A 12,078-nucleotide genomic window follows, 5' to 3' on the forward strand; every position below is an offset into this window, starting at 1 on the left:
ATTATTTTCGTTGCTACTTCATCACTGTCATGTTGCTACTGTGATGAATCGTCATGTAAATATCTGATATGCAGGATGGCCTTAGGCGGCCCCTGTGAAAGGATCGTTCGACCGAATTGTATTTAAAGGGCCAGAAGGTTGAGAACCACTGCTCTAAGGTCTCCTCAGAGAAGGTTTGGCCATTTATTTCTTTCTCTTTTTCTTGCTTTTTAGAAACTATTTATTTTTTTGCATTAGACTTGATCTGTACAGTCAACCTGCCACATGGGACTGTAAGGTTTTTCAGACCAGGAGCTTTGATGTCAACTGAGCCTACAGTTGGCCTATAGCACGGGCCCAGTGAATGTTCAATGAAGGACTGATGTGAAATAAATTTAGAAATATTAAATGATGATAGCCAATAGTAATTCCTTGATCCTATATAAGTCAATTTACCAGAATATTTAAACAATGAATAGGGAACTACAGGTCTGAAGATGGTGTCTTCTGGATCAATATTTTGGCCTATGTGATTAGAATTTTGATGAATTTGTAAAGTTATTCATACAACTATAGGCTTTTAATTCAGCATCCATAGTGAAAGAGGTTAAAAATTTGAATGATTTAAATTGAGAAAATGTATTGCACCTTAAGTAAGAGACATAGAAGAGATGAGGGAATAAATGAGCAGTCAAACTCTAGTATCTTTTATTTTATTTATTTTTTAATATATTTTTATTGATTTCAGAGAGGAAGGGAGAGGAAAGATAGAAACATCAATGATGAGAGACCATCATTGATAGGCTGCCCCTTGCACGCCCCCGAATGGGAATTGAGCTCGCAACCTGGGCATGTGCCCTTGACCAGAATCAAACCCAGGACCCTTCAGTTCACAGACTGACACTCTATCCACGAGCCAAACCAGCTAGGGCATTTTTATTTATTTATTTATTTATTTACTTATTTATTTACTAGTAGCCCATTGGAGGGAATCACAGTGTGATGCTGAGAGTCGTGCTGTTTCCATGGGAGCCGTGCTGTTTCCATGGGAGCCGTGTGTCTTCCGCAGGAGGCAGAAGCAAGCTGCTGGTGCCCACAGGAGCCAGGAGGGAGCCACACCGCTTCCGTGGGAGGCGGGAGAGACCTGCGCTGCTTCCGCAGGAGGCGGGCCCATCGTCTCCTTTCCGGGGCTGCACTTGGCTGTGGAGGCTGCAGGCCAGCCCCCCGTCTGTGTCTGCTCCAGCTCCGGGGGGCCGGCCCAAGCCAGGCTTGGCGACGAAGCAAGCATTCCACCAGGGTGCTCATGCTGCCTGCTCTCAGCAGCCGCCCCCTCGGGACTGGGGGACTACGGCGGAGCTGAGAGGACTGGGCACAGCCATCTTGTGGCTATGGGCGCCGCCATATTTGTGATGGAGTGATGGTTAATTTACATATTACCCATTTTATTAGAAAGGATTTTTATTTTTTATTTTGGAGAGAGGGAGAAACATGGATTTGAGAGCATAACATCAACTGAGAGCTCGAACCCACAACCTGATCAAGTGGCCTGACCAGGAATTGATCAGGCGACCTTTTGGTGCACAGGATGACACCCAACCAAAGAAGCCACCTAGCCAGGCAAATGCTAGTATCCTTTAAGACTAAGTAAAAGGCTGTGCACCCTGAGCTAATGAAACAAGTGGCAGAAAGTCTCATCAGAAGTCGTTTGAGTACCAGTAGGATGTTCCATTGTGTATTATGAAGAATTGGGACAGGAGCATTGCATTCGGGAGCCAGCAAAAACATTTTGGTTTTACCTTCTGCCTGATCTGCCCCTGCTTACCATTCTAGCTTTGCCTGAGACCATCCTCCTCCCTGTCTGTGATGACCTTTTAATTATTTTTTAAAAAATTAATCTTTATTGTTGAGATTATTACAGATGGCTGTCTTTTGCCCCCCCCCCAAAGCTTCTCTCCACCCAGTTCCTATCCCACCCCAGGCTCTTGCCACCCTATTGTGTGTCCATAGGTAATGCATACGTGCATATAAGATCTTTGTCTAATCTCTTCCTGCACACCTCCACACCCCCTTCCCTCAGACTCATCAGTCTGTTCCAGTTCCATGCCCCTGATTCCATTCCATTCACCAGTTTATTCTGTTCATCAGATTTCTTATTCATTTGATTTTTAGATTTAATTGTTGATAGGTATGTATTTGTTGTCACTTTGTTCATATTTTTGATCTTTACCTTTTTCTTCTTCTTCCTCTTCTTAAAGAATACCCTTCAGCATTTCATATAATACTGGTTTGGTGGTGATGAACTCCTTTAGCTTTTTTTTTTTGTCTGTAAGCTCTTTCTCTGACCTATTCTAAATGATAGCTTTGCTGGGTAGAGTAATGTTCAAGACACATCATAATTAAGAGCAAAAGACAAAGAGAGAATCTTAAAAGCAGCAAGAGAAAAACAGTTACCTACAAGGGAGTACCCATACGACTGTCAGCTGATTTCTCAACAGAAACTATGCAGGCCAGAAGGGAGTGGCAAGAAATATTCAAAGTGATGGATAGGAAGAACTTGATCTTTCACTTCTTTCACTATTCATTGCCACCGTCCCCCACACATGTTCCTGTGCCTGGCAAGCTCCACTGTCCCACAACTGTTCCCATAGAGCTTTTTCTGACTAAGTCCTCTTCTAGATTAGGGTTCTTTAAACATCCTTGTTCATCCTATTCTTTTTCTTCCGCATGTTGAAAACAACTGTCGTTCGTTCATTCATTTTTGCAAACTATATTTTGGACAATTATCGGAATAATTTATATGGGATAAGTGATTGAAATGCATTATTTCTACAGTTTTGCCAAAAAACATGTATATGCAAATATATCTGTTGGGGAAGAATTAAAAATAAATGAAATGATCTTTGTGGTTTCTGGAATGGATCATCATCAAAAGGGTGACAGATGAGACCTTGTGCTCTGGAGTTTGAGACTTGGGTTGGAATCCTGGACCCACCAATTTTAAGCTGTTCAATCTTGGGCAAGTTACTTAACCTCTCTGTGCTTTGCTTTCCTCCTCTACAAAATGGTCTTAGTAGGATCTATTGTTTAGATTGTCGTGATTTTTTTAATGAGTTAGTTCATGAGGCGTTTAGCACACAGCCTGAGACATGGTGAGCACTGCCAGTCATTGTGATCTTTTCATGCTCATTCCAGTCCCCTTCATCTTTGTCCTCTCTCAGGTGCTAACTCTGTAGAGCATAGTGCTACATGGTATCTGGCCTTCTGTTTCTTTGTAGAGAAGTTTCCTCTGGGTACCATAGTTACCTCTGGTTATAGCTTGAGGAGCTTCTTCTCTCACTCCACCATTCTCTAGAGAATTCCACTCCTGCTACCAGAATTGTGATGCCTATCTTTTATAAAATAAATCACTTATCTCGTCTTCTTTTTTTTGTGGTTTAACTTTTGGAGTATTAACACTCAGATCTGTTTTTCCTGACAGCTGGCAAACTTCCCCAGGCTGTGCGAGGAAACGGAGCGGATTGTGGCTAACCACATTCGGGAGCGGGAAGGGAAGACCAAGGACCAGGTGAGAAGAGGCCTTCCCTGGTGGCCAGGGGCCTCGTGGGGAGTGTAAGGTCTCCCCAAGGATGTCTGCTGGTCTCTACCAGTCGGCATTATAATGGGAAAAAGAATAGTTAGAACACAACCACATATGTTTATTTTTACTTATTAATAAATTTTATACATGTGTTGCTATACTAACATCTTGTGTATGTTAAGGATATAAACAAATGTAAAGACTTTAGAAGGATGCAATTTAAAACACAGTAATAGGAGTTCCATTATTTTTTCTCAGCACCCCATAGATCATAATGTGTACCCCTAGCATGTACATAGCCCACCTTGAAAACCACTAACACTAATCCAGAAACAGAGCACTTTTTCTTATTTAAGACAGGATTTTTAAAATTTTAATGGGTCCAGAGATGGGAGCCAAGATTGTCCTAAATTCCTAAAATGCTATGCAAAATGTTCAGTGTTCTGGTTTTCTTTGAGAATAATGGACAAAGCTATTCATTAGCATACCCAGGGAAACTTCCATTGAAAAATAAAAACTTTTAAGAACAGCTCCTTTAAACATTTCTATTTTGTAGAATATGGTTTCTAAGGATTGACTTTGAAATTGTCTTCCAATTCCAGCTTGGCTCTGTGAATCCAAAAGATTCTTTTCAAGTGAAGATAACTCATTAAAAAAAGGGAAGGCCTCCAGGAAGATAAAAGCTTCTTAAACTTAGGTGGATTTTTTCCTGTTATTTATAGTTCATTATAATGGGGAACACGATGGTTTCAGATGCTGGTAGAGGCCAGGACACAACTGTATGACATGGGATGTAGGCCTGTGTGCTCTCGGAAGTCCTCTAGAAGTTATAATTGCAAGATTTTGTGGTTTTCAGGTGAGTGGGATGAGGAGGAAGGCAGAATAGAAGCGAGAGAGAGATAGACAGAACACAGGGAACATGTGCAGCGGAGGCTGAGGCGAGAGGGTGGGGTGGAGTGGAGGGACAAAGTGGAGGGAAGGGCTGGAGGACCCGCAGTACCGTTTTCCCGATGAGCTGCGGATTCATTGCCACTCCTTTTGATCTTCATGCTTTGAAAGTCCATTAACCATTATTCATAGTTTTCACTTGTTTTTCAATGTTCACACCTGTGGAGAGCCAAAAGTGGAGCAAATAGGCTTTGTGACTTAGGGATAAATAAAATCAAGGTTAACTCAGGAGCCAGTGAAATCAAACCCACATATGTCATGCTGAGGTCCGAAGTTTCCCCATCTAACGTCATGGCTGCTGCCTGACCAAGAACACTTAGGTTCTAGTGTCAACTGTGTTAGAAACTGACTTTGAGTAAATAGATAACCACTTTAATTTAGTGGCTTTATTCTAGAAAATTTGAATGATAATATATCCTATTTAGCTCTTCCCTGAGATGACAATATTGAGGGCATAGTATCATTATTATCTTTGTGTCCATAGCTAACTGAGTTGTTAATGCCTTCCTGTTTCTTAGCGTTGTTAGGACTGTGGGCCCCGGGTTCCCACAGCCCGAGTTTGAACCCAGATCTCCCATTTACTTTCTGTGTAAAAAAAACACATTATGTGGGCATCTTCCCACTTCGGTTTCCTCACCTTCAAGTGGGATCATGATGGTAGTTAACTCACTGGCATCTTGTGAGGATGAGATGCAATAGCCCAAATATGGCTGCAGCTCATCAGTCATTTTAGTTATTTTTGCCAAAGAGCCATGACACAGTAGGTATGAGGAAGAAATACCTTTTCTCCTTGCAAGGGGCCTTGTCTTGCCTCTGCAGCTCTTATGTGCTGATTAATCAACTCTCCAAGGGGGAGATGAGATGGGTGGGTGTCTGCTCCCAAGTGACCACCTCGGCTGGCCCGAGGAAGCTAACACTTGCCACCTCTGACAGGAACCTGTGTGGGAGCACGTCTGGTTCGGCCGGGCGAACATGTCCATTTGCACAGCTCTCACATCTGCCTCCTGCACTCCATTCTGCCTTGGTGCCCCCTCCACCCTCACCCTCGTGGTGGTCGAGAGGCCAGTGTCCTCAGGCCTCTGCACTAGAACTGTTGAGAGGTGTTCTTATATATATATATTTTGAAATGGAACTATTACAGACTTCTGCTCTGGCAGCTTTGTGGGAGGAAAATTTCTTCAAAATTAAAAATATGGAAACCCATAAATCAGTCGGTGAATTTTTTTCTAAAACAAAGGGCTTTTGAGTACCTGTATGTGCCTGTAATTCTTCCAGGTGCTCCCAAACATGAGAGTGCATGTTGAAGTGGTCGGCTTTGTGGGCGATGACTGCCCCCAAGGATAGCTTTACTTTTCTTCAACTCCATATTCAATAACTGTGGGTGAGAAGGGCACTGAGAAAGTGAAAAAAGTGAGAAAAAAATGTACTCTTTTCATCCCCCATATGTGACCTGGCTCTCTTCCTGGGATGAACACAGACTCCTAGTTTCCAGGAATATGAATGAGAACAGCCGTAGTTTTTATTTTTTCCACTTTTTTTTTCCTACACTGCAGTCCAAGTTAATGTGCGAGAACGTCCAAGACATTCATGACAACCCTTGGCAATGTTGAGAATTATGTAGATATTTTGCCCTTTATGTTGGTAACAATTGACTTGTGCTTCAATTCGATGGTTTTTTCATACAAACTCCTGACCAAGTGGATTTGAGAGTATAACAGAAGATGGCTTCAGTATGGGAACAATTGAGGCACTACCACAGATAATCCAATAAGGATCACTCTTCCTAATTCTTTAGTTGTCTTCATTAACAGAAGAAACCAAACTATCTGATGGTAGGAAATTTCTCATACAAGTATTATGTTTCTGGCCCAGTAGCCTTCACTTTATGTTTAGAAGTGAGGGTGGGTTTGGGGTGACCCATTTACTCATCTTGGAAGGTCCTCTTGGGACTCAAAGCAAGATTTGATGAGGGGGCCAGTTGAGATTCCCCACAAAAGCAGAGCCTCAGAGCCCACAGCATTGGGCAGTGCATGGAGAAACCATGGCCGCATACTAATTATATGGGAATAAATTGTGCAGTTGAAAACAAACTGCTGTTCAGAGCTGGGAGGTAGTTCTAAAATTTACAGCCACAGGGATTTATTGGACACTTGCTCTGTGTATTGTGCTAGGTTCTGGGGATCAAGTGGCGAACAAGACAAATGTACTCCCTGTTCCTCTGAAGCTGACAAGGGATGCAAACAGACGAGTGATTAATTGGTGCTAAACACCACAAACACAAAGTGTAGGCTGCAGTATATGTAAAATATGACACATAGGCGACATGAGAGTGACATCATCATTCATCCTGGTGTTGGGTGAGAGTGGGGTGAGGATCAGGGAAGAAGTCTTCCCTAAGAAAGTTCCCACAAGGGAGCAATACGTAGACTACGTCAATGAGCCTTACCAAGAGTGCTCTGCTGCGCTGCAGTGTCACCTTCAGTGTAGGGAGGCAGCGTGGGGTCATCGAGGTCATTAAAAGTTCATTCAGCAGTCTCAGCGCAGAGCTCTGGAGGTACATAGGCAAGAATTCTTAAGCGTTGTTCATTCTTAACCTATCAACAAAGCTCAGCATTCTAGGAAGACATGGAGACTGTTGGGAGAGCAAAAAGGAAACATAGAAAGGGGAGCCCAGTTTTGAATAATTCTGGAGTAAAGCTTTCTTTCTTAAAGTGTCTGCCTGTCCCACTCTCTTCTTGTTCTCTAAGTCTCCTTGTCTCCCACTGAAGAATATTTTCTACAGAGGGACCTTCCAGGACTTGGACTTAGAGTTTATATAAGTACCTTGTGATCAGTACATTTTCATGTTTACTGAAACATGTGTCCAGTTCATTCCTTGACAAATCTTGATTGGATTCACATGGTATTTTAGGCTCTGTTCTAGTCCCTGGGATACAGTAGTGGCTACAGTAGATGGGGTCCATCAAGTCAATTTGTAAAAACTTCCTATGTCAGCTAGTGGTAGTGCTACAAAAGGAAAATGAGCTCGATTCATAGGACAGAGAGTAAGAAGAGTGCTAGTTCAGACAGAACGGGCCGAGAGGATCCCTCGATGAGGTGATCTTTTAGCAGAGAACTGACTGAAGTTTTGCTGTGATGGTGAAGCTTATTGATCTCAAGAAGTCTTTCTATTTATTTGTATATTGCATTTTTGAGTGGGTCAATCAATATTCTCTGCTTGCTTATAGGGAGCTTAACGAGATAGAAGAGGAGAGGATATTGCTATTTTGAGGCTAACATATGGTGTCTATGGGAGCAGGAAGCTCTGAACAGCTCCTCACTGGCCTTCTTGCCATGTGTCCTTTCATACATGTGTGTCCTGTTTAACATGTGTGCCCTTCTTTTGAACATCATGCCTACATTTTAGAGGAAGAGAATAATTCTAGGTTCTGTGTTAAGTTGGCCAAGAGTGCATGCCTAGCAATTATAATGCTATTGTCTTCTTGTGGGAATCAGAGTTTTCATGGAGATTTTCAATTTCTAAATTTAGAGTAAAAATTACGAATTTAATGAAGCAAAAAATGAATGCACCTTTTCATTCTCACTGAAGCATCCTTTAAAAATTCAATGCAGATAATTTGCAGGCAATTGCTGACTTGAGTGTGTGAGACTATGTAAGATGGATTTCACTAAAGTGTTTCTCTGCGACTTACAGGTACTACTGTTGATTGACATCCAAGTCTCCTACATCAACACCAACCACGAAGATTTCATTGGCTTCGCAAAGTAGGTGGAAGACTCAATTGCTGCGTGTGTTCCTCTTGCTGGTCTGTCTAGAATACACACTAGGAATTTCTCCCACAACCCCACCACCTCTTGAGAGTGCATTCTGGGTCAAGGTTAAATCTGAGCCATCCTGTGAGGCCAAGCTCTCTCCATAAAGTAGTTGGCTCCTTGGTTGCGCAGCATATGGGTCACATGTGTCTTAGACACTCATTGCTTTTGGATGACCATCCGCAGTTTGTACTTGAACTCCCATAGATAAGCAGCAACAGATGCACATTTAAAATATGTTTGGGAACAATTTCTCACATTAATTTGAAATAGCAAGTGCAGTTCACAAGATACAGCTATTTCAACATTCCTAAGTTAGAATATAGAGCCTATTTTTTTAAAAAAAAGGTCTTTTGTGAACTTAGATGTAATTATAGGGGATGAACATTCTCTTTTCTATAATATATATCTTATAGAAGCTTGTTTCTATGTTGCTATTTTATCATACATGTATTTTATATTCTTAAAAAATTGTTTTCTTTATTGCTTTTGAGAGTGAGAGAGGAAAAAACAACATTGATTCGTTGTTCCACTCATTTATGAATTCATTGGTTTATTCTTGTATGTGCCCTGACCTGGAATTGAACCCACAACCTTGGCTTATTAGGACAATAACCAACTTAGCTACCCGGCCAGGGCTTGTTATATTCTAATATTCTAGCTCTACATTCACAGATATCACTGTGTAGACATTATGCTTAGTTATTCAGGGCTGGTTATTAGTGTGGCATTCACCACTTTTTCCTGCCCTAGAGTGGAACTAGTTTTTGTTTGATTCTAACTCTAAAATATAGTTGTGGCCTGTAAATGGTTCGAACTTCAAATATATAAAATATAGTCTCTTTTATATAAAAAAAAATAAAGGGGGGGAAATGTATTTGAACCATGTATTCAAGAACAGGGGCAAATGCAAAATAAAACACAACAAAATGTAAAGCCAATTACAGTCTGATTGAAAAGAATCAGAATGTAAATCATGTGACTTAGACTAAACCCGGACTGAGGAACTGGCAGACATGTTTTAGGGAGGAAAGGCTCAATTATCCAACAGCAGATTGTCTCCTTGTAAAGGTGGCTGTGGTTGTGAGGCTGAACCAATGGTATACATATATTTGGAATCCAGCAGCTACTACTGTTGTGCGCTAGATGTTTTTCCTCCACTGTTTTGTCTGTGACATGTGTGTGGAGGTGTTAAAACACAGTATTGAATTTGTTCCTATGGTCAGTTGTCTTGGTAGCGACACTGTCCACACAGACCCATCCCTCCCGTTAGCCCTGATGGCTCCCCCATCTGCACTGCTCACTTCCTCCTGTAGGTCCCCTGTGAGGGGAAGCCTGGATGCTGAGATGCCTCCTTGCCTATCACCCTGGAAGAGGGGACCTGAGAATTATGCCTGGTTTGCAGCCCAGTCTGTGACCACCATGTGGCCTGTGCCAAGCTCTACTCTTGGGGGAAAAATACAAGAAAAAGAAAGAAAAAATCATTTTTGTCTGTTGAGAGTTTGCCTAATAATTGAAAAATATAGAGAAACACATGTAACATTTTAAGTTGGCACATTCTCCATTCCCTTCTGTTGCTTCCTTGAGGAATTGAAAAGAAAAACAAATCCTTGAGTAATTTTAAAGAACAGGAATGCTGTCTTTAAAAGTGATTTTTATTGAAGACAAATGCTATTTAGATGTAAACTTGAGCCCATAACGTAACAGTGAAAGGGACATTGCCACACCACCTCGTTGTGGTCTCCCGAGCCAAGGAGAAAATGTAGAAAAAGTCAAAATCTGTTTGGGAAAATTCAAATTTCGAACAAGTTTTGTAACCAGTGCTACAATTGAAATTCCAGCCTAGACTTTTCTTGAAACACTTTTTCTTGATTACCTTTTAAACTTCTTTTCAAAGATCAATGATCCGGAGTTTACTTCACCTCAGAAGCTGTTAGACTATAGCATTAGATTGACTAGGTTTTCGAAAGCATATAATGTTGCAAATGTAAACACTTTCAAATGCAGTCTTTCCATGCAGCCTCTGTAATCCAGGCAACTGCCCCCATTTTTCCAGCCTAGAGATAGACTGTAAGCCATTATGATGTTGGGGGAGAAAAAAGAAGCCTTGTTCAGACCACGTTAGAAGCGGGGCAGCTTTGCACATTTTGCATCTAGTAGAAACTCGCACCTGAACTTCCTTTTGAAGGCCGGGTCTGGGAGTCAGCGGTCGGATCAGTTTTCCAGGATATGCCGCTAATGAGCTTTGGGCTTTGCCAAGTCGCTTAGCCTTTCTGTACTCAGTTTACCGCTCTATCAAGTGGAATAATAAATAATCCCCCATCGTATACCTTTTAGGGTTGTCAGGAGATCAAATTAATGAGGTGTTGTGAAACTGCTTTTGAGAACTGGGGTATAGTCTGTAAAAGCAAGAAAGTGGTATAGGTATACATATTCACATATAAGCATATACACAGACACACACAGATACAGACACACTCACAGACACATTCACACACACACACACACACACATTTCCCACCTATTTGTTAAACACAGAGGAATTTGTGTTTAACACAATTTTACTTTGTTGTGAAATTGATGTTTGGAGTATGATTGCCACTAGAATATTTTTAGACACCAATATTCTCTCCAAATGTGAGATTCTGCACTGAGACTCAGAGGTAGACGTTCTTTCCATTGTATGCTGAGTTGCAGTAGATTTCAGAGTGACGTGGGATTGAGATGAAGAAATATTCATAATTACTTTGAAGGGTTGCGGGATCTTTTGTGTTTTTAAAAGTTAAAAAAATACGGTTGTAGCTATAAATTTTAAAGTTGGCAGGACTGCTGTTTCCATCAAGGAAGAAAAGTCAAGCCATACTTGAAGGAAGACAATTATGTAAGTATTTTTAAGTTCCAGGGATAGAAAATTAAGGTCTCAAATTGAGGAAAAGAAGAATTTGTTTCATGAGATTTTTAAAGAATTGTCGAAAGAGGGGGAACCACCTCTCAAGTTTATAGAATCGTGATGCGCATAGTATTTTACACATGTATTTTTTTTCTAAAAATTTTAAAAACAAACCAAAGCGCTAAAGGTAGAGTAATGGAGTAGGAATTCTCAGAGTAGTGTTCAGACATCTTGAAATTCTTCTGCCTGCCACAGCATTTACTCTGCCATGTTGAATACGTGGAACATTTTTTTCCCCATTTCCTAGCTATTTGTTAAACACAGACCGTAAAATATGTACCATGTGTCATGGATCCAAGTTAGCGCTGCTGTAGGCTTGCTTTGGAATTTCCTGGTTTCTGAAAGCTTGATCTTTAAACTATAATATAGTTTCTGAACCTAAACGTCCGGTCTTCCAGAAGAAAATGTCAACTTTCCTCATGACTTAAGGATTTTAATTTGTCATTGTCCCTTGTTAAAAAACAAACAAACAGCCCCACAGGTCTTTTTTATTTTTTACACAATGTCACTAGTTTTTATTATTTAAGAAAACAAAGCTACTCCATTTGTTCCTTCATTCACTTCCCCTCTCTCAAGATTCCTGCTTTTTGAATAGGAAGGCCAATAAGTGTTTGTTAGCTTGGATGCCTGGGGAGGTTAATTTTCAAATTCTCATGCTCTTCTGCATTTGTTCCCTGGGCAGGAGTTTTAACTTCTGACTTAACTGAGATGTCAACAGTTCAGTAGCTTACAAGCATTAGGGCTCCAGATAGGAACCAGTACACTTATGTTTTGATGACACCAGCGTCAGACTAAGGTCTATTTTTCCATC

The 12,078-nt window shown here is 41.1% G+C and overlaps 1 protein-coding gene across 1 annotated transcript in view; it reads left to right on the plus strand.

The window, feature by feature from the left end:
- Window positions 1-12,078, plus strand: part of DNM3 (dynamin 3) — a 283,200-nt gene that overhangs the window by 21,225 nt on the left and 249,897 nt on the right. The window contains exons 7-8 of the mRNA XM_015566069.1: window positions 3,458-3,544; window positions 8,199-8,269. Of these exons, the coding sequence (XP_015421555.1) occupies window positions 3,458-3,544; window positions 8,199-8,269 (158 nt within the window). The remainder of the gene's footprint in view (window positions 1-3,457; window positions 3,545-8,198; window positions 8,270-12,078) is intronic.

The sequence above is a fragment of the Myotis davidii genome, unplaced genomic scaffold, assembly GCF_000327345.1.
Source record: "Myotis davidii unplaced genomic scaffold, ASM32734v1 scaffold580, whole genome shotgun sequence".
Lineage (NCBI taxonomy): Eukaryota > Metazoa > Chordata > Mammalia > Chiroptera > Vespertilionidae > Myotis > Myotis davidii.